This window comes from Notechis scutatus, chromosome 7 (genome assembly GCF_049901735.1).
Source record: "Notechis scutatus isolate UNSWTSFEM ecotype Mainland chromosome 7, rNotScu1.2, whole genome shotgun sequence".
NCBI classification, from domain to species: domain Eukaryota; kingdom Metazoa; phylum Chordata; class Lepidosauria; order Squamata; family Elapidae; genus Notechis; species Notechis scutatus.
The window spans coordinates 16,028,588-16,056,035 of NC_142015.1; the positions used below are offsets into that span (position 1 = coordinate 16,028,588).

At 40.5% G+C, this 27,448-nt stretch overlaps 1 protein-coding gene across 1 annotated transcript; it reads left to right on the plus strand.

Annotated features, from left to right (window-relative positions):
- The first annotated feature begins 6,997 nt into the window (after nucleotides 1–6,997).
- On the plus strand, nucleotides 6,998–21,301 carry MSANTD2 (Myb/SANT DNA binding domain containing 2). Its single transcript, XM_026671420.2, has 4 exons — nucleotides 6,998–7,536; nucleotides 15,003–15,261; nucleotides 17,914–17,974; nucleotides 19,515–21,301. Exons 1-4 carry the CDS (start codon nucleotides 7,027–7,029, stop codon nucleotides 20,365–20,367), a joined length of 1,683 nt encoding a protein of 560 aa, XP_026527205.1. The 5' UTR covers nucleotides 6,998–7,026; the 3' UTR covers nucleotides 20,368–21,301.
- The last annotated feature ends 6,147 nt before the right edge of the window (nucleotides 21,302–27,448 follow it).

Genomic DNA, 27,448 nt, shown 5'->3' on the forward strand with positions numbered 1-27,448 from the left:
TACCCCACGCCGACGCATTGAGCCTCTCACCCCTACCAGACCACGACGACGACCCAGCTCCCACCACACGCACCCTGCAAATTGAAACAATATCGAATCTGCCCATCACCGCATCGGACATCGTGAGGGAAACCGCAAAGGATGCACTAATGGCCTGACTCCTGAACTGGGTGGGGAGGGGCTGGCTGGAAAACGACAAAAACGAGACTTTTAAACCGTTCAAAAACTGCCAAACTGAACTGTCGATTGAAAAAGGATGCATCTTGTGGGAGGATAGGGTTGTTGTTCCACGAAAATTACAAGAAGACGTACTAAACATGTTACATGAGGGACACCCGGGCATGGTAAAAATGAAGTCCCTGGCCAGAAGCTACGTCTGGTGGCCAGGAATAGACAAAGACATTGAAACCTGGGTAAGAATATGTAATAAATGCCAGTCGTCCAGACCTACCCCCCCCTTTAGCACCGGTCCTTGAATGGGAGACACCCAGAGGCCCCTGGTCAAGAATCCACATAGACTTCGCCAGACCCACAAAAGGATATACATTTTTAATCATCGTCGATGCCTACTCGAACTGGTTAGAGGTCAGCATCATGAGTTCAACAACGACTGAACTGTCACTAAACAACTCAAGAAACTCTTCGCCACTCATGGTCTACCAGATGTATTAGTATCGGACAATGGCCCACAGTTCACAGCTTTAGCTTTTGAACAATTCCTCGCAGAACAAGGCATACAACATGCTCTGACAGCGCCAGCTCACCCGGCGGCGAACAGAAGGGCGGAACGCATAGTTCGATACACGAAAGAAGCATTAGAAAAACTTGAAGGAGGCGACATGCAAGACAAAATCAATACCATGCTCACCATTCAACATATAACACTGTGCACATCAACAAACAAGAGCCCAGCTGAACTTTTAATGGGCAGAAAATTGCGCACCTATTTGGACAGACTACACCCCACCTACAACCCCGAGAAGCCACCAGACTCCTCCAGTAAGTACCGTACGTTTATACCAGGCGACCTGGTATACGCGAAAAATTGTACTGGAGACCCATTGTGGTTACCGGCAATGATAACACAAATAACAGGCCCCCGGTCGTACCGATTAGAAACGACAAACGGCCGAACCTGGAAAAGGCACATAGACCAACTACGATCTCGATACCTTGAACGCAACACCAACACAAACCGAAACATAGAGCAAAATCACACAAAACAGTCAATAATTAATAATAAAACCAGAGAGGGGGGAACCCTTAAATAATAAAGAAAAGGAAGACCCTCTCTTAACCCAATTAAAAACAGGTCACCAACCAAAAACAGAAAACCCAAGAACAAATAAAAACTACTTACCATTAGGCGAGTTTGAAAGAAGAGAGCTGGAGGAGAACCAGGAAAGAAGCAGCCGAGCCGACTCTACCTGCCCGAGTTTGCCAGGAGGGAGCGACAACCCAACCAACCTAACAAAGCACGGTGGAAGCGGCAGGACTGGCTCACCCTTCCAGGAGGTTCCAGAGAGAAGAACAGGAGAGACGGCGATCCTGTCTGAACTGACCGAGATCAACGCAGAGACTGAACTGCGCAGGTCAGCTAGGACCCACAAAAGCCCCGCCTACTTACGCGACTACGTCACGTAATGTTGGATCAAACCAAGAGGGGAGGGGTGTTGTATACTTGCTTTGCATGCTCGTAATACTGCATTCCTATTGGACAAATACTGCCACCCAGTGATTGGTAGATAATAACAGTTATGATTGGCCGCCTAAGCGGTGGGAGTTTTAAATAAATGCCATTGGTTGCGAGCCGCGAGCAGCCGCTATAAAAGGGGCTGCCGCGGCTCGACTTTAGTTGAAGTTACTAACAGTTAATAAAGAGCTGAATTCAACTCCGGTCTCGAGTCTGCTTTGTTCTGGCGATAGAACATAGACCATTTGTGGGAATGAAATGACTCCAGGTTGATGATTCATTTAACTCTGTCCTCTAGCTCTGCCTCATTTTTTCCCTACATTTTCAGAGGTTTCTGAAGTCACACAAGAGCATGGCCCTCTTGAGCAACTTCTGGAGGCTACAGAAGTGCACATCTCATTTCCATGAGGCTCCGTGGACTCAAAAAAAATCACACAAAAATGGGGCATCCATTCCAGAATACTTGTTGGGTGCTGGTAAATGCTGGTGTATCACCCAAAACATTGTGGCATGTCACCTTTGATACACATGTAATAGGTTTGCCATCACTGGACTAGAGCATTATGGTCTGTCTGTGGTGTATTACTTTAGCTTCACTCTTTAAAACCAAGTTGGTTGGGTTTACACATCACATAAGGCCATATTTCATAGATCACCAGCCCTAATAATTTAATACACCCAAATCAAACAGTATTATAGCAACTGAACCAGAGCATTGTGAATAGAAACTTTAGCTATCAGTAAGAAAACTGTACAATCCTTTTGACCTCCTTTCTGTGAAAGCTGAATACAGAACTAAATCAATATTTACTGTAATGTTATATTATACACCCATTGTAAATTACTGTATTGCATTAGTTGTAACAGCTGCTTTTATATGCTGCTAGAATAGCCTTGACCAAAACAGTCAAGTAAAATAAACAAAACACCCTTAGCACACATTAATTATTTCTGTTTTATATTTTCAGATCATTCCCTAAACTTTTTGAGAGGCCAGATTCTATTGTAAACTGGACTTCTCCCAAATCTTTTACAGCCTCTCCACTTATTTATGCACGGCATTGAATCCAAACTGCTGTTCTAGACAGGACTCTAAAGAAATTAGAATCTTGCCCTATTTTCATATGGCATTTCATTTCAACACTGAGAATGCTTTCTTTGTGGAGAAAAAAATAACACTAAAGAAATTTACAAGGCAGACCTGGGAGCTCATAATTTAATCTGAAGTCAGGGCACCTTGTAAATGCAGCACATATTATAGGTATATTATATGCACTGTGTTGTGCAGTTCCTGTGGTAGTAAGACTGCACTTTAAAATGCTGCAACGCTGAGCTCTGGGACTACCCAGTAACTTATCATTTCAATAGAATCATTCAAAGCACTGCAGTGCAGAGGTGTAATCCCTCAACTATATGCCCCAAGAGAAGAAAAACAGTTACAATAGTGAGTTGGTTGTAGGATATAAAAATAGAAAGAAAGGGAGGGAGGGAGGGAGGGAGAAGGAAGGAAGGGAAGGGAAGGGAAGGGAAGGGAAGGGAAGGGAAGGAAAGAGGAAGGCAGGGAGGGAGGAGAAGAAAAAAAAAGAAAGGAAAGAAAGAAAAGAAAGAGGAAGGAAAAAAAGAAAGAAAGAAAGAAAGGAAAGGAAAGGAAAGGAAAGGAAAGGAAAGGAAGGAAAGGAAGGAAGGAAAGGAAAGGAAGGAAAGAAAGAAAGAAAGAAAGAAAGAAAGAAAGAAAGAAAGAAAGAAAGAAAGAAAGAAAGAAAGAAAGAAAGAAAGAAAGAGGAAGGGAGGGAGGCAGGGAGGGAGGAGAAGAAAAAAAAGGAAGGAAAGAAAGAAAGAAAAGGAAGGAAGGAAGGAAGGAAGAAGAAAGAAAGAAAAGAAAGAAAGAAAGAAAGAAAGAAAGAAAGAAAGAAAGAAAGAAAGAAAGAAAGAAAGAAAGAAAGAAAGAAAGAAAGAAAGAAGAGGGAGGGAGGGAGGGAGGGAGGGAGGGAGGGAGGAGAAGAAAAAAAGGAAGGAAGGAAGCCCATCCAGTACTTGGTTGCAGAGGTGAAATATTCTGCATACTGCATTGAGAACTGCAGTGCTTGGGGATAGGAGAATCAGCCTAACCAGATATCCCTCTATACAGATTATTAGCATGGGTTTTTATAAAAAAAATTCTAGCTGTCAACCTTAAAAATAAAACATTTTTTGTAAAACAATTATATAATCAAACTTTGTGATCTCATTCACAGTTAAAAAAAATTCTTTTACATGTTATTTCCATTAATAGCATCCAATTCAACAGAAATCTGGAACGCTTCCCATCCCATCCCATGGATAATCAATTCTGATACTGTGTGAAAGCGATAGAAAAGAAGGCAAGGATTACATCACAGAGGAGCTTGTAAACCTAAATGAAGGGTGAATCAAAGAAAGACAAGAATCTTAACAGAAAGCATTTTGTTAAAATGTTCTGATATTTTAGTCACGTCAACTCTGAAGGATTATACCCTGCCAAAAGTCCAATACCAGCATGTTAGAAAGCTGCTGCGTTTTATAGGGAATAAGAGCTCCCTTTAGTGTTCAGATATGGGATGACACTTGAAGTGGTCTACCCCAGGTAAGCATCAACACGAAGAAATGCTACAAAATTGTATGAAAACCCAGGCTCCCTTTTCCTAAAGCTAAATGGGTTGTTTCATACGGCAGCAGTATCAGGAACATATAGAAAATGTAATACATGGAGTCCCCAACTTACAATGCTTTGTTTAGCAACCATTTGAAATTACAACAGCAGTAGAAAAAGCAACTTACGACCGACAGTCCTCACACTTATGGCTGTTGCAGCATTCCCCCAGTGAATGTGATCAAATTTGGGTGCTTGGCAACAGGCATCTATTTACGATGGTTGCAGCATTCTGGGGTCATGTGATCGTCATTTAAGAGCTTCCCAGCTCGCTGCTGACTACAAAATCAACGGAGGAAGCTAGAGTTGCTTACCAACTATACGATTCATTTAACAACTTCAGTGATTTGCTTAGTGACAATGGCAAGAAAAAGGTTGTAAAGTCATTTAACAACCCTGTTGCTTAGTAGTGGAAATTCTGATCCCAATTGTGTGTGTAAGTCGAGGACTATCTGTATGTATATGATGCTGGGCCTCAATAGAACTACCTTGCTGGTTAAATAATTGACAAAATTTAGACTGCCAACTAAATAAACCCAAATTGTGTATCATATATTGGAGATGCATATACCTCCAACATATGTACAGAGTTTCAATCACAACTCCTACAGAATATTTACAAAGTGGAATATTTAAGTCAGCGTAATTAGGAAATGTGTAATATCAGACAGATGGCAAGAAGTAGCAGCTGCAAAAAGATTGAAAAGCCACAACAAACACAACAAACACACTCTTGCTGAAAAGCAAATCTCAAATGTAACTTGCAATCTGATCTAATCATAACTGGGAAAACCTTGACTAATAATGTACACTTCAAGTTCCGTAAGAAGTGAAGTAGGAATTCTAACAGAAGAAAGAAAAAGGGGAAAAATAATCCCACCCAAATGTCTGGAATACCTGTGGAGGTTAGAAAGACGTCAAACAGAACTAGAGGGAAACAAAGGATACCAGTATTTTCAGGAAAAGCTTGAGGTTTCCAGATTTTTTTTTCCTTTAAAAAAAAGCTGCACAACTCTATGGGAAGAAAACACCTCTTCCTCTTCTTCTTCAAAGCATTGAAAATGATGGAACATTGGCTGTCAGTTGAAATAGAAAAAGTTTTTTAAAAAAATGATAAATGAATCATAAATGAATAGTTTGGTTCTTCACTCTTACAACTGCTATATAGGAATGTAAAGCTTGAAATATGATACTGACTGTAGATCACCTGATGACTGGCTGTAAACTGAGGGCATACACCGATCCTGTGTCTGATGTTTTTTAATAGAAGCGATGCTGCGCTTCAGTGGTTAGATGGCCTAGACATTAGCATTTGAACATAGATCTTTTAAAAATTTATATTTTATTAATATGATACAGACTGGTGAGTGCAGAGCTGACACCCAGAACTAGATTGCTGAAAATCACCTTCCATATTTCACCTGCAACAGGGCTGATGCTAAACTCTAAACAGTTAGGGATTGTGAGGTGAAGATGCTCCGTAGCGTTTTATTGCTGCAAATTCAAATTCTGGTGTAAGTCACTAAGAGAGCAGAACAATTGGTAGAAGAACACAGGGACTACAGTTGATCAAAAACTACACGGACAACCTGCCACCTAGAGGTAGTCCTCGACTTACAACAGTTTGTTTAGTGACCGTTCAAAGTTACAATGGCATTGAAAAAATGTGATTTATGACTGTTTTTCAGTTACCACCTTTGCAGCATCCCCATGGTCACGTGATCAAAATTCAGATGCTTGGCAACTGGTTCATATGTATGACCACTGCTGTGTCTTGGGGTCACGTGATCCCCTTTTGCTGATCTTCTGACAAGCAAAGTCAATAGGGAAGCCAGATTCACTTCACAACTGGTTTACTAACTCAGGGCTCTCCAACCTTGGCAACTTTTAAGACTTGTGGACTTCAACTCCCAGAGTTCTTCAGCCAGCAAAGCTGAGAAACTTTGGCTGAGGAACTCTGGGAGTTGAAGTCCACAAGTCTTAAAAGTTGCCAAGGTTGGAGACCCCTGTAAACTAACTTATCAACTGCAGTGATTCACTTAACAACTGAGGCAAGAAAGGTTGTAAAATGGGGCAACCACAAATGTCTCACTTAACAACAGAAATTTTGGGCTCAGTTGTGGTCCTAAGTCGAAGACTACCTGTGGCCTGGTCCCATAGGGCAGGGGTCCCCAAACTTGGCAACTTTATGACTTGTGGACTTCAACTCCCAGAATTCCTCAGCCAGCATAGCTTGCTGAGGAATTTCTGGGAGTTGAAGTCCACAAGTCTTAAAGTTGTCAAGTTTGGAGAACTCTGCCATAGGGCTTCATAGGTTATTACCAGCCCCTGATATAAAACCAGTCAGCGCGGCATGCCACACAGATAATCCTCGACTTATGACTGCGATTTGCACAGATATCGCTAGGCTAAAAAAAAATAAACAGGGCGAAGAGACAAGCCAATCCGCCCCATTTCGTTCCATTGACGCAATCTGCCCCTCAGCCGCCGAAAGCTCCTCCCAGCTCGCCACGTGCGGCCCCGCCCCCTCCCGGCGCGCGAGCGAACCTTCCCTTTTCCTCTTTGCATTCCCCGCGCTTGGACCTCCAGTTGCCGCCGCCTGGCGGAAGCCCCGCCCCCTGGATTCCCCCCGTCACTTCCGCCCGCTGAGCCCCGCAGTCCCAATATGGCGGCGCCCTGTGGCTCCTCACAGCTCTCCGCCGCCGAGTCGCCGCTCAAGATCCCCAAGATGGAGGTGCTGTCTCCCGGCTCCCCCGGAGCGCTGAGCGACGGCAACCCCAGCCTCTCCGACCCTTCCACGCCCAGCGGCGCCTCCCCATTAGGCCCCGCCGGAGCGGGGTCGGGGACGGCGGCGGCTACCTCAGCGGGGGCCGGTGCGGGGGGAGGCGGCGGCGTCGGGGCCTCTCCTTCCGTCTCCTTCTCCCCGGGCGGCAGCGCCGCGGCGGCGGCGGCGGCGGCTTGCCGGGGCATGTCGTGGACGCCGGCGGAAACCAACGCGCTGATCGCCGTGTGGGGCAACGAGCGGCTGGTGGAGGCGCGGTACCAGCAGTTGGAGGGCGCCGGCACCGTCTTCGGCAGCAAGGCTCCCGGGCCCGCCATGTACGAGCGCGTCTCCCGAGCCCTGGCCGAGCTGGGCTACGAACGGACCCCCTCGCAGTGCCGAGAGCGCATCAAGGTAGGCAGCGCCGCCGGGGATGCTGAGGACGCGGCGCTCTCCCCCCTTGGCAAGCCAAGCCCTTCCTCCCTCCCTCCCCCCTCCAGCCCGGCCATCCCCCGTCGGGGCTGGGGGTATTTCTCCGAGGATGCGCGCCCCTTTCCTTGAACCCCGTCCCGTGAGGCCCTTGGCGGCCGGTGAGAAGGGCTGCCGATCTAGGTTGCCCCGTTAGCTTTAAGGAGCCACATGCTCCCTCTCACCCCCCCTCCCCTCAAAACAACCCCTTTCCACCTCTTCTCCCCCCCAAGTGGGTCTTGCTTATATTTAAGATTATTATTATTATTATTGGAAGGTGGGAGGTTGTCTTAAGATTGGGAGCGGCGACTCCCGCCTGTTCAAAAGGGAACGGTGCGCTTTAAAAACACACACACACACACACACACGCACAAAGAACCGCGCAATTCAAAGCGGAAAAAGACGACAGGGGGTGAATGTGGATGAGTTTGGAGGTGAGAATCAAGGGCTTGGGTTTTGTCAGGGCGTAAAAAGCTGTGCTCAGGGGAGGTTGGTTGGTTTTGAATTTCCTTTGGGGCTGGCTTGAGGGGGGTTGTCAATACAGAGTGGTCCTCGACTTAGGACCACGAATGAGCCCGGAATTTATGTTGCTAAGTGAGTTTTTACATCTTTTTAAAATCACAGTTGTTAAGTGAACCCCTGCAGTTGTTAAATTAGTAATACGGTTGTGAAGTGAATCTGGCTTCCCCATTGACTTTGCTTGTCAGACGGTCGCAAAAGGGGATCCCAGGACATTGCAATCGTCATAAATAGGAACCACTTATAAAGCATCCAAATGTATAGCGTGTGACTATGGAGATGCTGCAAAGGTTGGGATGTGAAAAACGGGCGTAAGTCACTTTTTCTAATGCTGTTGTAATGTTGAGCGGCCACTAAACGAACTGTTGTAAGTCGGGGACTACCTGTAATTGTAAGTCCTCATGATGATGAAGGGTTTTTAGGCACTGAGCTTGCAATAGCTTGTTTTAGCCCTCTGTAATGCAAAATAATTCATTAAAAAATTCAGTGATGAGAACTTGGTTAGCTCTGTTTGCGGACTTTAAGCTTACATATTAAGTTAGATTGGGAAAGGGAAATGCTGACATTTATGTGGGAAACACTATAGGAAATGAGTGAGGGGCGTCATGTGGAATGTGGCTAGACCTTCCTGCTACATAAATAACTTTAATGTAGTAAACTTCAGAGAGATCTCATGCAAGTAATCTGCTTTGATTTTCTGCCAAATGACAAGGATGGGGGTAGTTACAAAAGGATGCACATGTGGGTTGATTAAGGTGGACTTTTGTGAGCTGAATGAATGCTTCTATCTTTAAAAAGTAGCAGTGCCTTGGGTAGTCCATGGCTTCTTATGGTAGATCTAAGGACAAGCAGACACCTTGTAAAATTGTTTCTGCTAAAATGAAGTTTTAAAATTCAGGTGTTCTTTTTAGTCCTCATGATGATGAAGTTCTGATTTTGTGCACTAGAATGTGAAACTTCTGGGTGTAGTCCATAAAGAAGGTGCTGCAAATGTGGCTGACATGAATCCTATACGGTCCACATGTATCTTAATCTATTATGATCGTGAAATTTTCTGATTGCATTACATTTTTATTTTAATGAATGCTGCTTTTAAATAAGATGTTCCATGGTTTCTTCAGGAGTTGAAAAATAGATTTCTTAATGCATGGACACTGTGATTTTTATTAGTCTATCAATCATCAGATGTTTGGAATATAGAATTCTGATATTTTGTGTGATTTTGTTACTGGCCATAGTTATGAGTCAAATAATAACGTTAGACAACTGAAGGCTGTGTTTTGTAGGGAAGACAAAACTGTTGCTGGTTCTGGTGTCTGGAAAACATAAAAATGTACTGTCTTCCCACAACAACATCTTTTCTGTCTGCAGCTCTCTTGCTCAACTATGAATTTATAGGTATGATCTTTGCTTGATATTTCTGCTTTAACAGAATAGTAATTTAAAAGATTGTATTTAAAGTATGCAACTGTAACGAAGATTAAATCTGTACTGTACATGCATTATGAAAAGTGGTCCTTGTTTTAGCTAGCCAAGAGTAAATATTGTGAAATTTACCTTTGGGTAGAAATCCATAAGTTTGTGTATGTATGTGTGTTTAATCAGTGTTATGTAGTTTTCAGCAGTATGAGAGTCATTCCTAAAGAAGCCTGAAAGGTTAGCCAACATTTTGAAACGGAATTGCCCTTCTTGACGGAAATATGTAGAAAGACAAGCAAGCCAAATCTAGGAAAACAATTTCACATCTACTTATTCTTTAAGACTGTGATTCTGGGAGGTTTTCATGAAAAAGTACAAGTCTAACAAAAACAAATTGATGCTTTAAATTAAAAAGTCACTTAACAAACCACAAATATGAGATAAATCTTGTATTTGGATGGATCTGTAAGTATAACAAAGGCTGTGTCTTCTGAAATACATTTTTCTACATTGAAAGATGGCATAATCAAATCAAAGAGGTAAAGCTACACTTAACCACGGAGAAGAAACTTCTTGTTAATTTACGTTTTTCTTCAAACTAATAGAAGTTCTATGTTATTTAATATACCAAGTGAATTACAATAGAATTACAGGTACCTAGGGCAGTACTAACAATGATGAAGAATAAAAATTGTCTTTCTTTTCTAAACTATGTTTTCTCTTCATCAATTTCTATATTTTAAAAAGCTGCAATATGCTAATAATGACATTGTGGTGATCTAGGCTTCACAGAAATGTCAGCAGTTACATTTGTTTATAATATGTGTAATTTGAAGTCCACAAGCATTGTGTTATTTTTAAATTCAGCATCATCTAGTGAAATTTTGCATTCTGAGAAATTTTCAATACATTATGTATTAAATATTCAGCACAAATAAAGCAGGCTTGTGTGGACTTTGAAAATGACAAAGGTAAAATTAGGTTGCTCTACAAGGTGGCACAATAATGTATCTATAATGGCATTTTTTTAGTACCAACAATTTAATGTATACAGTTTGCTTTTCCTTCATTCTGTAGAACTAAAGCAATCTTATTTTTAAAAGGCCAGCAGTTGCTTAGGTACACAGATAGTTTCTCAGAATCTGTTTTATCTACTAGAATGTGCTTTAGAGATTATGAAGATTCATCCTCTAAATCTACTAGAATGTGCTTTAGAGATTATGAAGATTCATCCTCTAAAAGTGTTAGATCCCATCATAAATGCACTCTTGCATAAACAACATATCCACACTTCTTGCCTCTTAGCACTGCTTTCTTCTAATTTCCAAATTTAGTCCTTCAGTCTCTAAGTTGTGTCCAATTCTTTGCAACCCCATGAACTATAGCACACCAGGCCTTTGTCCTCCACTGTCTCCCAAAGTTTGCCCAAATTTATGTTTTATTGCGTTTATTGCATATCTAACTTTCTCATCCTCGGCCCTCCCCTTCTTCTTTTGCCTTCAATCTTTCCCGCCATCAGGATATTTTCCAGTGAGTTCCTCTCTTCTTATTAAGCGGCCAAATATTTGAGTTTCAACTTTGGTATCTGTTCTTCCAAAGAACAGTCAGGGTTGATTACTCCCATATAACCAGGCTCTTTTCCCATTGTGTGGTATGGGATCCTTTTTAATGGGATCTGATCCTTTGGCTCTCCATGTTTACCTATGTGCTTGCTGATATTTATTTTCCATTGATAGATTTAGGAACTGCTAGTGCTGCAAAACTATTTGAAATTTCAACATGTAAGTGCATATCTGCTTACACTTAACTAATTAAACTAAAGTAAATTAGGGAGGTCCAAGTTCTCTCTCAGCCACGGAAGTTCACCAGATTAAATTGGGGAACTTAAGCTCATTTTCCCATTGGACTATTGTGAGAAAAAATGTACGACTCCTTGAATTCTGGGAAGAAAAATGGGATGTCGCTTTAACATAGAGAAAGAAATTGTAGCATTGTTGCTAGTGTTGCTGTGTTTATTTTTATTTTAGATTTGTTTAGCTTAGCATGATGTAGAAACCTATCTAGTGTAAATTCTGCTTTCTGCTTTATAATGCATCTGTACAAAACGCAATGGGGGTGGATGGGAAACGGGCCATATTATGGCATAAGGTTAGAATGCAAGCTGGATATTTTATAGCATAAAGAATAGTAACTGTAAAATACGTAAAACAATAAGGCATTTTTTTTTTCTACCAGCGAGTAGAAAAACAGCTTTGTTCATTTTGCAATACAGTATGGATGATTTGTTTTGCTGAATGAAGCTGTCACAGCAGATGTTTTTTTCCATGGAGTTACAACTAGATCCATGAGTTTTTCTATTACTTTGTCTCTAATTCCCCTGCTCTGTCTCAGCAGGCAGGTTTCTGCAATTCATTTGGATTCTTACAATTGTTCTGAATACTGGATAGGATTACTGCTGGGCCAGGTTTCTTCTGTCATATTGAAAGAGGCCACTAAAAGGGACTTTCTTACACATTTGGGCTTAATTTAAGGTTTCAAACTGTGTGGATGGTGGAGTTTACCATGATCTTATTAGAGCATGTGAAAACATCCTGGTTAATTTTCTGGGAGGGACTGGTGTTTTTTTTTTAAGCTGGGTTGTTAATACAATTTTTAGAAACTTTTATTAGTGACTTCTGTTTAGACTGCACCCTGGTTAGATGATCAGCTTTGTCACACAGCTAAGCAAACGTGTCTAGATTTCGGTAGATTCAGTTTTATTTATGTGATGTGACTCTAGGCAACATTCTTTTGCCTTTTTATAGAACTAAGCCAAATTGTTTGTTATAAATGAATTATGCAGCTTGCTGAAAAATGTCAAAACATAAGCAATGACTTAAAATCTATTTTAACATTGATAGCTAGCAACATTTCTGATGTATTTATTATCCCTTTCTTGCCCCCAAATTTAGAGAAAAACATATATCCATAAGGTCTGGTGCGGAAAGGGGACAAACAATATGCTAATTTTTGTATAGAATATCTTGAATTATAACCAGAGTTGACCTGTGTTTGTATTTTTCTTTCTTTCTAAAGATAGTATAGCACTTTAAGGAGTAAGAAATGTGTACATATTTCTCTGAAAGATATTTAGAATTGTTTAAAATGTTTTTTTTCTAAATGGGAAAATTGGGTAAAGTATTTGCAAAACATAAAGCTAAGTAGGATTTAGAGAGTGATGAATATCAGATCCTGTGTGCAAAATGATAGGAAGCTGTAAAGTAAATTTCCAAAAAAATGCTAAGAAATCAGGAATTGGTTATTTGAAAGACTAATCTGACTCCATAGGTTTGAAAAGTACATGGAGGCTTTTTGGCCAATGTCCTTGCCTGCAATAACTTCAGAAGGTGATAGCAAATTCATGGCATGTCACGTTTTCCATCCTTCTCAGATTGACTCACTGCAAGTCATTAAGCTAGTTTTTAAACCACCCTTGGGGTTTAAAAAATAAATTGGGAAAATCCAATTTGTTTATTGTAGTTGTTATCTGTATCATAATCCCAAACTCTGTCTAAGAAACTTAAGGATTGACAACAATCCTTTGAAATTCAAGATCTATCCCATAAGGTTAGTGATTTATTGTGGGATTCCCAGTTTTTTGCTCATGTCATTAGAAGTAAACAATAACAATAAAGGCTTTGCCATGCATTCCAAAGTCCTTTGTTATACCTATGATGGAATAGGATGAAGGAGCCTATACTACAAGAGTGGTAAAACACGCTGTTACTTTACACAAGCAAATGATTTTTAGTCCTCTTGCTTCTTCTGCATCTCGAAAGTAATTTCATTTTTGATAACTTTCATTCAAATTTCAGGGAAATCTAAGATTAAAAAAAGGCTGATTACAATAACTTTTACCTGACTTCATAGTGAAGAAATAAGATGCAGCAGAGTTATAAGGGAAATCCACTCTCGGCGTATAAGCTTTCTGGAAACAGTAAGATTTTGTGCTGAGGTGACCAGATTATTTCACTTTCTTAGAATTGTGCTGAAAAGCAAGACTATTCTTATTCTACTTTATTCTTTTTTAACATTTCCAAGTTATTGTCATCCCTTTTCTATCAGTGAATTATATTTGCTCTTTATCGAAGAGTAGGTGAGATAGAGTCACATTAAAATAGTTCCATCAGTGTAGGTGGAAACAGGCTAGTTCTTCCCTTTGCTTCATAATCTGCTCCTTTGAGAATTGGAATAAATTTGGAGATCTGGGCAGGATTGCATGAGAGGGAAAGGAAGCACTGGTACCCAATGAATGGCTCACCATTCTCAAGGCATTGGATTCTCCATAAAGTGTCATGTTATGTTGTCAATCTTAGTGGTGTTGCTTTGCTCTCAAAATTGATTATTTCAACCATTCTGGAAGTGTTTTGAGCTCCAGCAGTTTGAACTGGAAAAGCTTTGCCCATTTTTAGTCAATTTTCATCTGTACCCCACCCTTTGCAGTGAACTACATTAAGAAACATAATTTAAGCATTTCCCCCCTAAGAACAGAAGTGGGGTGGAGTTAGAAAGAGGGGAAACCTAGATAAGCATTTTCAGCAGTGTTTTATTCACACTTGCCTTTATATATAATTTGGCTTCTTACTGACAAGTGAATGATTTAAGGTGCAGTGAAAGTGGGTAATATCTGGTTGAGCTAGGCTAGGGTATAAAAGATGCCTAAAATCTAGTGTTGGGTTTAATGTTTTATTATTAGACCTGGCCATCTTAGTATATTGTGTGTTTAATATTTGATCATGGGAATACAGAGCATTATTGATTTCACTTCTTTTAAATTTCAGCAGCTTCCCAAGAAACAGAGTGAGTTAGTAAGGATGCAAACTATGTAAGTAATATATTTTACTAGCTAAAGAGTTTAGGCCAACATTTTAAAAATAACTTCTTAATTGTTTTCTTTTTGGAATAAGGGACAATCCAGCTGTCTGCTTTTGGTGACTTCTTTCTCTCTCTCTCTCTCTATCTTTCACTTTCTTTCTCCCTATCTCTCTCTCTTCCCCATTCCCCCTTACTTTTCCTTAAGTTTCAAACTATGGGTACCACAGTAGCTGTTCTTTCTCTTCCCTTCGTAAATGTGTATATCTTACGGGCTTGTTGGTATCTCCCTGGGGTTTTTAATATGCATAATATAGCAAGCTTGGGGATTAAGAAGGGAATGTTTTGGCAATAAAGGACAAATAAATGGAGCTGATATATTAAAATTATTAAATGTGTTGTCCTCTTATGGCAAATATAAAAATACAAGTGCTCTTTGCTGTGAAGTTTAAATGGCTGTGAAGATTCAACTTGGCTTTAAAACTTCTTCGTAAATTCCTGTTTGGTTAAAAGAATCTAATAAATGTGGCAGAGTTTAGAACAAAGTTAAAGAAGAATAAAAATGGCACAAGAGGTGTAGAAGGTGGGCCACTATAAACTAACAGGCATGTTTTCTGTCTTAGACCCTTCGCAGGTGTTACAGCCGAGTGAAGGAACATGGTGTGGGCAAAAGAAAAAGCAGTTACACATTTGAACAGTTGGAGCAGGTCTTTGGTCAAGGAGGATGGGACTCTCAACTCTGCCAACCGGTGCTCATCAATAGCAGTGGCTTGTATCAAGAGCTGGAGTCTGATGGTAGCACAATGGAGGAATATTCGCAGGACGAATGGGGGAACCATAGTCAGGATCTTTACTGTTACCAACCAGGCGAGCAAGAGTTAGGTAAGATGTGGCAAATTTTACCGAAACACCGGTGACTGCTAATACTTTAATTGGTGCCACTGCAACTTTTGTTGCAACCATGGACTTAGTGTTTCTGTTTTGTGCATCTTCCTGTTGCATGCCTTGAACATGAGGCTGAGTTATCTCATTTTAAGTAAGGAAATGGGGGCAGTACCAACTCTTTATTTTTGTAGACGATTTGACACTCCACCTGCTTGTATATTTATTTATTCATTGCATTACATCTCTTGTCCAGGAGTTCTACGTGTCATATATTCTTTCCTCCAATTTTTACTCACATAGACAATTCTGTGAGATTGTCTGAACAATAACGACTGATCCAAGTCAGCTTCCAAGGTTGAGGGAGGTTGAATTGGACTCAAACAGATCCAGGCCCAAAGCACTAATCAGTATGGGACTCTGTTTGTATAGTTTAGTTATATATTCTCAACATCAATAGCACAATTCATATTTTGATACAGTAAAAGCTCTCAAAAATCATTGCTTTCAAATCAGATTTCAGAAAACGCAGTTAAATATTGAGAATTTTGCTTTATTCATTGACTTATGACCACAGTTGAGACCAGAATTTTTAGTTGCTGAGCAATGGGGTCCTAAGCGAGTCATCTCTGACTAGATCAGACTTTAAGCAAATTACTGTGGCCATCAAGCATATCCAGCTTCCCCAATTGATTTTGTTTGTCAGAAGGCAGCTGGGATGGTTGCAAATCATAATCATATGACTGAAGATGCTATAACTGTTTTAAATTTGAGCTAGTTGTCAAACACCAAATTGCAATCACAAGTGGTACAATAGTCATAACTTGGAGGATGGGTTGTAAGTCATGTTTTTAAGACCATCGTAGGTTTGAATCATCATGAAACGAACACCGATAAATTGAGGGCTACCTGTATATAGTGAAACCTCATGTTAATGCATTAATTAAGGGCAGGGGATTCTATTATTTGAACTGAAAGAAAGCATGGCATTACAGAGATTTGTCATTTGCATTGCAATCTTGTCCATAATATCAAAAGTCCTTTCCAGTACAACACAATAAAATATGTCTTCACCGTTTTATAGTCTTTTGTTTATTGTTCCAATTAACAGCTACCATATGAATATTGTCATACTTTTTTGTCTTTAGTATCAGTTGGTGTTAATTGATGTATGCTAGAAATCTGCGAAGTGATATTTGATATTAAAATGGCTTTTGGCTTCTGGCTATCCTATAAGGAGGCCATTTAGATCAGGGGTCTCCAACCTTGGCAACTTTTAAGACTTATGGACTTCAGCTCCCAGAATTGAAAGCTGGCTGAGGAATTCTGGGAGTTGAAGTCCAAAAGTTTTAAAGTTGCCAAGGTTGGAGACCCCTGATTTAGACAGTCATTCATGCCATGGTCACTTCACAAATGCATTACTGCAGTGCGCTGTACATGGGGCTGATCTTGAAGACCAACCAGAACCTATATAGCGGCATGAAAATGTAGCGGCATGAGCACTAACAGGCATCACTGCATGTGCTCACGTGTCACCACTGCTACACCAATTGCATTGGCTGCCAGTTGGCTTCTGAGTGCACTTCAAGGTGCTGGTTATCTATCAATATACCACCTAAAACACTCGTCATGACCTTTAACGGGATGAAACAGTGGATCATAGGGCAACAACCTTTGAACCAAGGTACCTCAAATGGGCTAACTTACAGAATGGGTGCAAAATCCAGGACCTGTGACTCCTGAGGGAATGAAATTTGGGGAAATTGTTGCTGCTTGAGGGCTATTGGTTGTGGATGGACTGCTGTGGTCATGTAATCTTCATTTTCAGCTACAGTTTCCCAGCCAATCTTGCAATGCCTCATTCTCCTTCCTCTCCCCTCCCCTCCAGCAGATTTCCAATACTAGGAAACTCAGTGGGGAGCTGGCAGGAAGTTAGAAGTCGCTTCTGTTCTCCCTGGTTTTTTTTCTCATACTTGGTCATTATATTTCTCTGTTTAGATAAGGAAATATCTCTGAAACGATGATCTAACAGGACACGGGTTGTTTAGTTACTTATAAAGCCCAGTACGGCATAGGGCGTAGGTATCTGAGAGATCGCTTTTCTCCAGTCGTTTCTACCTGCCCAAATATGTTCCAGCAGAGTGGGCGCACTCTAGGTCCCTTTGCTAAATGTTGCCATGTTATGAAGTCCAGGAAGCCTGCTTACTTTGTTGCACCCCCTCCAACAGCCCCTGTTTTGTGTTGTTTTGCCATGTATTAGATTCTTTTGTCTCAGGTTGACTCAGCCTTCCATCTTCCGAGGTGGGTAAAACGAGGACCCAGATTGTTGGGTGACTGTAAACTGCCTAAAGAGAGCTATAAAGCACTGTAAAGCGGTATATAAGTCTGTGCTATTGCTATTTTAGCCTGGACTGTCGGGTGATTCAATATTTTAGCTGTTTTTTAAAGTTTTTCCTAGTTTTATATACTGCCCAGAGCCCACTGGAGTTATCCAGTCAATAAAATTTAATACATAAATAAATAATAAATAAACTACAGTGATGCCTGTATTCATACTAAAATTGGACACAGTTATAATTGGGCTATAATTGCATTTTAAAGTAACAAGGCTCAGTTATTATGATTTATTTTAACCTCTGCTTTACCTTTTAGATGAAATGCCTGCAGTGAAGAAAACATTGAAGATAAAACAGGAATCTTCAGAAGATTCTCAGTAAGTATCTTGAATGATCTACCCGGGAATTAAGATTCTGAAAGTATCTGCACTTTTCAAGGGTAATAGAAGAGTCTCAGTTTTTTCAAGCTGAACCAGATAAAATACAAACTTGTGCTGTTGAAATATCCTTGGGAAGTTGCAGTGTCTAGTAATTGCATGTATATTATGAATGGCTATGCAAATGTTGACTGTTTTATATCAGCAGTTTTCAGAATGCAGGAACTGAATGAAAGCCTATCGAGATGTCTCAGTGAATAATCAGAATGGGTCAGGAGGAGCCTTCCCATATCTCTGAGATAGGTTGAGCTGAGAATTAAGTTTCCATAGCTCCCAGTTTCCCTAGCTGAGACTTCAACCTGGATTTTGCTGGTCTTAATTCAGCTCCTTAATTACTACACTACAATGGTTCTCTTTATAAGATTGTGCTTTGTTAGGAGTTGCATTAGATACAGCAATCTAGAAATTCCCTTCGTTTCTCAGAATATACTGTAGATAGTCTTCAATTTTTATGACGGTTGTTTAGGGATCATTCAAAATTTTGATGGATCCAAAAACTCCCATAACCTGGATCCGAAGTTCCAATGGTACCTCCTCCCGTGGTCACATGACTGTACATTGGTTGCTTGGCAACATGGATACATTTAAGGCTGTTTGCAGCATCCAGCTATCCACTTGACCATTTTACAGTAGCAAAACTGTACCATAGTGAACAGTGGGATTTGTTTAACGACCATGGCATTTGCTTAACAGCTGCAATGTTTGCTTAAGAACCACCGCAAAAGTGGTGAAATTAGATCGACAGTTGCAACTTATGGCCATAATGAGCCATGATGGTGTAGTGGTGGGAATGTAGTACTGCAGGCTACTTCTGCTGACTGCCAGCTGCCTGCAATTTGGCAGCTCGAATCTCACCAGGCTCAAGGTTGACTCAGCCTTCCGTCCTTCTGAGGTGGGTAAAATGAGGACCCAGATTGTTGCAGGCAATATGCTGACACTCTAAACCACTTAGAGAGGGTTGTAGAGCACTGTAAAGCGGTATATAAGACTAAGTGCTATTGCTATAATAGGCAGGCTCCATTACAGCCATAAGTCAAGGACTACTTGTATTTGCCACACAGGATTCATGATGACAGTGCCTTAAAAAATTAGACTACTGGTCCAGTTTGCTCAGCATCATCCCTATGGACAATTAGTTTCTCTCCTGTTTGCAGGCAACAGTCTTTCCTGTCCTAAACCAGAGAGGTCATAAATGGAATTGGTTCCATTTTTCAGGCAAAGAATGGACTTCACATGGCTCACGTTTGTTAAACAAACACTGCAGTTGTTAAACAAACACTATTGTCGTTAAGCGAACCCTTTGCTTCGTACTATAAGGGTTTAAGACACTATTGTGAATTTCTCTAGCAGCTATTTGTCCTTAGCATACGACAGGCCTGTTTACATCCATTGGCATTTCATGTTTGCATCCTTTTATTCTTCTTCTTAATCACCAGCCTTAAAACTTAGTCCTATTGTGTTCTTTTTTTTATATTTAAAGGAAGCGCGACCTAATGCAGAATATTGTACAGATCTTGGAATCCGTCCAGTTAAAATGGGAACTCTTTCAAAGTTGGGCGGACTTTTCTAGGCTACACCTTTCTAACAAACTGGCTATATTCGGGATTGGCTATAATACACGGTGGAAGGAGGATATCCGTTACCATTACGCTGAGATCAGTTCCCAAGTTCCCCTTGGCAAGCGACTCCGGGAATATTTCAACTCTGAGAAGCCCGAGGGCAGGATCATCATGACCAGAGTTCAGAAAATGAACTGGAAGAACGTGTATTACAAATTCTTAGAGATTACTATCAGTGAAGCCAGATGCCTAGAGTTACACATGGAAATTGACTGGATACCTATTGCTCACTCCAAGCCAACGGGCGGAAATATTGTCCAGTATTTGTTACCTGGAGGCATTCCAAAGAGCCCTGGTTTGTATGCCATCGGCTATGAAGATTGTCACGAGAAGCCACCATCTCCTGATCATGACAGCATCAGCCAAGAACCTGAAAGCGAGACTCTGGGAGAAACCGAAATGCCATTGTCGCAAGCTTCCCTCAAAGTGGAGATGGAGCCCACCAGAATCATCTACTGCTACCTTGGCATCGCCGAGGTCAGGACTCTCCAACAGTGCTTGTTTTTACACTTTCAGGCCAACACCAAAACCTTTAGCAAAGAGTGGGTTGGAATCAATGGATTTTTATCACAGAACTGTATTGTGGACCCGGGAATTTCTCCCAAGTCTATTTATATTAAATTTGTAGAAGTGGAGAGGGACTTCCTTTCTGCTGGCTCTTTGGTAGAGTGCCTGGAAAAAGCCATTGGATACCCTTTGAAATTTAACAACTGATTCTTATCCTTCATAAGGATCAGGACATTGTAAGTATCACCTGTGGCATTTGGGACATCTGATTAAGTACAAGACTAGGCAAAATCAGCTGCTCTAACCAAACTGAAATGAGGAGGACACTTATAGGGGATTTTACAAAAAAGTTTCTCAAGTCAGTAAAATATGCTGTTTACTTCCTTGGGCCAGCCAACTGGTTTTATAAAGAAAAGGACTTTCAAAGGGAGCATTGTAAATATGATACTATTGGTACATTCCATGTTGGATGAACGTACATGTTAAATTTCATACAAAAAAACTTTTCCACAATGTCTCATTTTTACACACGTGTCTCAAGTGTGATTACGGTTATGTAATAAATAAGCAATAGATAATGAGTTTAAACCCAGTCACACAAGACTGTTTTTCAGTGCCACCATTAGCACCTCTTGTATATAATTTAGCATTTCAGTTTCTTCACCCATCAAGTGTTCTTACAATTTTCAACCAGTGTTGCCTGCAAAAACTTCTCTTTCTGTGATGTACCCCACTTTACTAGTAGTGTTGCCATATCACCTTTTTTTAATTTTGGTTTATGTTTTTGTTTACATTTAAAAATCATCCATGGGCCTTTTAAGAAATATTTAGTTAACCTCTGTGTGGCAGTGAAAGTAACTCAGCCGCTGAGAAGCATTTTATCAAATCATGCTTTTATCAAATACAATCAAAGCTGTGAGAAGGGTGGGCTCGGGTGGGAACCGGGGAGTTATGGACCAGGGGGAGTAAGCATTTTTAATGCCTCATTATAATGTTCCGATATAAATCCCATTGCGCTGCTGGCAAGTGCCAGGTTTTTTTTTAATTTCTTTTTTTACGAACCTCATTGATCAGTGGAAGTTGTGACATACAATGAATGTGTCAGTCCAAATAAAAACAAACAAATGTGGATTTTCAGAAATGTGTTTCTTGCCTGATTGTATCTTTATGAACATGTGTACTGGCATTTTTTTAAAAAAATGTTTTTATTTATTATACATATTTTTTAATTATTTTGAATGTATATTCATATATTAGCACTGTCTTCAGATGGGAAAAAAAACCTTCAGGATGGCTCATCTTGCAAAATCCATACAGTATTATATGAATAAATAATAGCAGATATAACATTTCCTAATAAAAATGCAACATTCTGTATAAAAGATTATGTTCCATCTGCTTGTTGAAGGATCCTCATAATTTTGCCAGTTTGCTGATGCTTCAATGTTAAAAAAAAAACCACCATCATTATCAATCTGTGATCTCCTTCAGCCTGCTTATTCCAGCTGCCCCAAAATGGTCACGTTTGTGCAAAACGATAATCCCAAATTAAAAAAAAAAACATTGCTGCGTGTTCACCATCAAAATGGTTGAAGCTGACCAAGTTGGTTCTTTTGCTTGCAGGAAAAAGTTTAGCTTACTTTCCGAACCAGATTCCTGCTTGGTGACTGCCAATAAAGTAGAGTTGACTATCGGGGACCTGATACTGGAAAGTAGTGCAGGATCCACATAAAGACCCAGGCAAGGGTTTGGCAGGAGCCAAATGCTGAAATGCTCTAAAGCAGGGGTGTCCAATCTTGGCAGCTTTAATACTGTGGACTTCATTTCCCAGAATTCCCCAGCCAGCCATTTCAGGAAAGCTTCCTTCCTTCCTTACTTATTTTCTATAAACAATAGTTGCTCCATCATGGCAACCTGTAACTCCAACCTGGAGTTTATAGTCAAGTCACAGATTGACCATGTACTTCAGGGGCCCATCTTAACCACTTTAAGACCTATGGACTTCAACTCCCAGAATTCCCCAGCATGGATGGGGAATTCTGGGAGTTCAAGTCCACAGGTCTTAAAGTGGCCAAGGTTGGACACTAAATAAGAGATGTATATAATTTTCAGTCTCACCAAAAGTTCCTCTAACTCCAGAAATTTGTATCCAATTGTCATATTTAATGTGATAGGAGGGGTGGAATAATGAACTACAAGTAATCCTCAACATAAAACATTCATTTAGTGACTGTTCAAAGTTACAACAGCACTGACAAAAGTGACTTGCCACTGATCCTGACACTTACAATCCTCATAGCACCCCCATAATTACATAATCAAAATTCAGGTGGTGGGCAACCGACCTGTTTAGGAGAGCTGAAATGTCCCAGGATCTCATGATCACCAATTGCGATAGTCTAGCTAATTTCCCACAAGCAAAGTCAATGGGAAAAGCTGGATTCCCTTAATGACTACATGATTCGCTTAATAACCGGAAGGATTCACTTAACTCTAGCAAAAAAAAAGTTTGTGAAATTGTGTACAGCTCACTTAACTGCCTTGTTTAAGAACTGTATCCCAATTGTGGTTGTAAGTTGAGGACTACCTGTACTTGGGGAAGTTACCATATTAATAACGCTTAAATGAAATATTAAATAGGGACAATAGCAAATAGTTTATATATTATTGTCAAGAAAATTAGATGGCAATGTTCATAAATCACACAGAATCAAATTCCGCTTGAGAAGATTGTTATCTTTGCTTTAAATATAAGTTAAGGGAGACTTATTTATTCTGATTTACCTGCTTTTCAGGAAATGTTAAAAAAAAAGTCTCATGAGGGCCAAAGAACATAACGTATCAAGGAATTTGGATCCTCTTCCACTATTTTATTTCTCAAAGAGAAGCTTTTGGCTTGTGCTCCTATAAGGTTGGAAGCAAGTCTCTGTCTAAATTAAGTACTTGCGCATACTCAAAAGAGGTAATGTATTTCCCTTTGGCAGATGATCGTTATTTCGACAACGAAAATGCAAAAATAAAGGTCACTTAGCTCTGCCAGACATCGGTTCCGAATCACCATATATTCTTCAGTCAGAAGAGAATTTGCCAAAATGTTATGAAATACCAAAAAACGTATATGTGTACATAGTATTTTGTAGAATTCCACCATAGCAACTCACCTGAAAATATGTTTCGGGGTGGGGGTTGAAGAGTTGCAATCTGAGCTTGTGTGTAATTACATCACTTTTTCACTAACAGGATGTGATCAGTCTCGCCTGCTCAGGTTTTGCATGACTAACTCTACCTGAGCCCACCTGGATGGAGAGAATGACTCTGAAAATAAAAGCCCATTTTTGATTTGTCTCTTATTTTATTCTCTACCCCATAAAATCCAGAAGGGGGCAGGATTCCTCATTATAACAAATGGGCACAATAAGAGAATATTCAGAATCTCATCTCTATCTCGCCTGCCTCCTTCCAAGGGCAAAGGCTTCCCCAGTGAAAGTTTGCCAGTTGTAAACTTCGACTGGGCAAGCGATCCTCGACTTACAACCACAACTGTTGTTATGTGGCTAAGTGAGACAATTGTTAAGTGAGTTTTACCCCATTTTACAACCTTCCTTGCCACAGTTATTAAGTGAATCACTGCAGTGGTTATGTTAGTAACATGTTAAGTGAAACGAGTTCCCATTGCCTTTGCTTATTAGAAAGTCGCTAAAAGTGGATCACACAACCCCAGTACATGGAAACCATCATAAATACATGCCAAGCATCCAAATGTTGATCATGTAACCACGGAATAGCAATAGCACTAGACGTATATACAATAACAATAGACGTATATACCGCTTCACAGTGCTTTACAGCCCATTGTAAGTGGTTTACAGAGTCAGCCTATTGCCCCCAACAATCTGGCTCATTTTACCAACCTCGGAAGGATGGAAGGCTGAGTCAACCTTGAGCCTGGTGGGATTTGAACTGCTAAATTGCAGGCAGTCAGCAGAGGTGGTATTCAGCAGGTTCTGACCAGTTCTGGAGAACCGGTAGCGGAAATTTTGAGTAGTTTGGAGGACCGGCAAATACCACCTCTGACTGGAGATTTTACAGTATCCTTCCCCCTGCCACGCCCACCAAGCCACGCCCACAGAACCTGTAAAAAAAAATTGAATCCCACCACTGAGAAGTAGCCTGCAGTACTGCACTCTAACCACTGCGCCACCATGGCTCCATGCAATGGAATGATGCCATGGTTGTAAGTGTGAAAAATGGTTATCATTCACTTTTTTCAGTGCCCTAACTAAGCAGTCACCAATGGTTATAAATTGAGAATTATCTGTATTCTAGCTTCCAAAACTCTTCACAGAAAGCTCTTTTCAGTTTCTGCCAGCAGGGGGTGACGTGCTGCAAAGAATGCAATTTCCTTCCAAAATGCCAACTTTTTAAAGAATCCAAACTACTTATTCTCTTAATAATACTAACAGCTGAACAGCTTTCACTCTGGAAAGCCAAATGGGGGCTGTCTCCAGAGAAGGAAAAGGGCAGGATTTTCCTTAAGCTGATCCAAAGAAATATTAAAAGAAGAAAATGTTGAAAATATGAAGGTGGTATTTGCAAATTTACTAAGGTTTGGCAAAAGGAGAGAGAAAAGGAAGAGGGACTTGGTTACAGTGAAGATGGGTGTTTTATTGGAAGACATGAAAAAACAGGTTAGGGAGAAAATTTATGTGGTTGCTAAGAGACAACAACGTGATGGCACATAATCATTATTGATCAAGATTTGCAAGATTCTATTTATTCACACACACAGAGAGACACACCAAAACATGAAGACCAACCACGCTGACTAGAATAAGTTGGAGTGAGTGGAATGGAGTTTTCTAGAAAAGGGCATGGTTGGTTAAACTCTGAACAACTGTATGGTGCTCCTTTGCAACATTCTTGATAGATTTGGAAGTGATGTCTTTGTAGCACATGAGTCAAAGGCCAGAAGCATCCTTCAGAAGTAACAGGCAATGCTGCGTACAGTAAACTGGTGGAATTTCTCTCCCCCCACCCCAGTTTTTGAAAAAAAAAAAAGGGTACTGCCTCCATTTGTGGCAGTTGTGTTTTCCTGTGATTTCAGGAGGCAGGAAGCTTCTGCCCCAGGGTTTGTGACCAAGATCAGCCCCCAGGTATAGTAAGAAATCAGGATGTCTAGAGAGATTCTCAATCACCCAGGTCATGGTTCTCCCAAAACCTCTTTTCAAAAAGCAACTCATCTTTCTTGATTTTTTTTCCTTTGAAACATTTTATCTGATAATGTTCCAAAGGTGTGTGTGTATGGGGGGGGGGGGAACAATCCAAGAAAGTCCAGTTGCCTTTTGAATGTTCTTTGAAAATGTTTCGCTTCTCATTCAAGAAGCTTCTTCAGTTTTGACCGAATGGTGAGGCGTAGAAGGACTGTATATTCTTTGCAGTCATCTGGTCATTAGCACTTTGAAGGTTGGTCATAGGAAATTGGGAGCTACAGAATAGTGGGCATCCATGGCTTGTGACATGTCCTCTTCTCTCTCCTTTGATGTGACTAATTGTCAGAAACCTACAAATGTTGCAAAAAATAATAATAAATCCTATCAATAGTGCTTTTTGTGCGTGTGCTATCAGGTTTGCTGTCTCCAGGTGACTGCCTGAACTGTGGTTTTCTTGGCAAGGTTTTTCCTTCTTGGGGCTGAGAGAGAAGGACTGGCTAAAGGCCACTCAGCTGGCTTTAGGCCTCAGGCAGCTTCTTAGTTTCTAGCCTGGAGCCTTCGCCGATACACCAAATTGGTTCTGTTATCAATAGAAACTGTAAGAATTCAGAAACTGTAAAGTGCCCATTTTCACAAATAACCGTGAAAAGTGAACATTTCAAAATTTTCATGTAATTGTACTCATTTATTTATTGTACCTGTTTTACTGTTCCTTTAATAATTGGCCTTGGACCATTATTAAACAAGTTGCTTTGTAAATGAGATGAGCAGTTTCCAATTTTTTATATATGTATGTAAGTGTGTTTGTGTGTGCATGTGTGTGTGTGGAAATGTATATGTATATATAAACATTTGGAGCTGGAAGTAACATTAGAAATGCTAATTATTTTACACACACAAACAAACCCACACACATGTATATGTATATGTAATATGTACATCACTGCCCCACTAGCTGGGATGTCTGTCTGTCTGTCTGTCTGTCTGTCTGTCTGTCTGACTATCTATCTATCTATCTATCTATCTATCTATCTATCTATCTATCTATCTATCTATCTATCTATCTATCTATCTATCTATCTATCATCTATCTATCTGTCTGTCTGTCTGTCTGTCTGTCTGTCTGTCTGTCTATCTATATCAGTCAGTGGGGCAGTGATGCTATAATGCCTTTGAAAGAGAGCGATTTTGAAGCCCTATATATAAATCCCATCCTTTCAAGGGCATGTTAGCATCACTGCCTCACTGGCTTGGTAACTTCTCTCTCTCTATAGAAAAAGTACCACTCCAGCTACCAAAAAACAAACCCCACCCACCCACTCCCAAGATAAAAGCTGCAGGTGACCTGGTTTGTTTGAAGGCAGTTTTTCTGCATGTGTGGAGCACAGCATGCTAACCAGAATACGGTTGAGCTGGGAACGCATCAGCACCACAGTTTTCCTTCTGAATCATGGTCTTCAAGATGGAGCACTCTTGACAGCGAGGATTGAAAATGACACACTGTAAGATTAATGAGAGCTGGGTCCCCGCAGTTCTAATCTGTCCACATTTGGAGATTTTGTTAAATCCTGATTTAAGAACACGTTAAATTTGTTACTCTGCTGTCCAAATCTGATTAGTCCGGAAGCTGGAAGCAGACATTGGCTGTTTTCATTCCGAGGTTAACTTCTCCATCTACTATTTATCTCGGCAGAATAGTGAACGGGGGCTCAGCAGAACAGTGAACGGCTGTTACTTTTCTAAGTAGGGAGGGCGGAATTAAATTAAGTCACAGGAGGATTTCCACAGATATGTGCATCAAAAGAAAGTCCAATTTTTGTTTTGTTTCTTCTTGGGGTTCATTTCTTGGTGGGTTTGTCATTATTCCAAATGAATAGATTAGCTTTTCTAATTCTTCTTCCAGGTGATTTGGACTACAAACCCCAATAACAACGAGCAGTTGGAGGCAATGGGTATTGAACTGTCCATAAGGAAAGGAGTGGTAAGACTCTGCCAATGCTAATGGGAGCTACAATTCGAAAGATTTGGGGGGAATTGGATGAACTTAGAATAGTTTCAAAAACATAGTCTTTAAAATA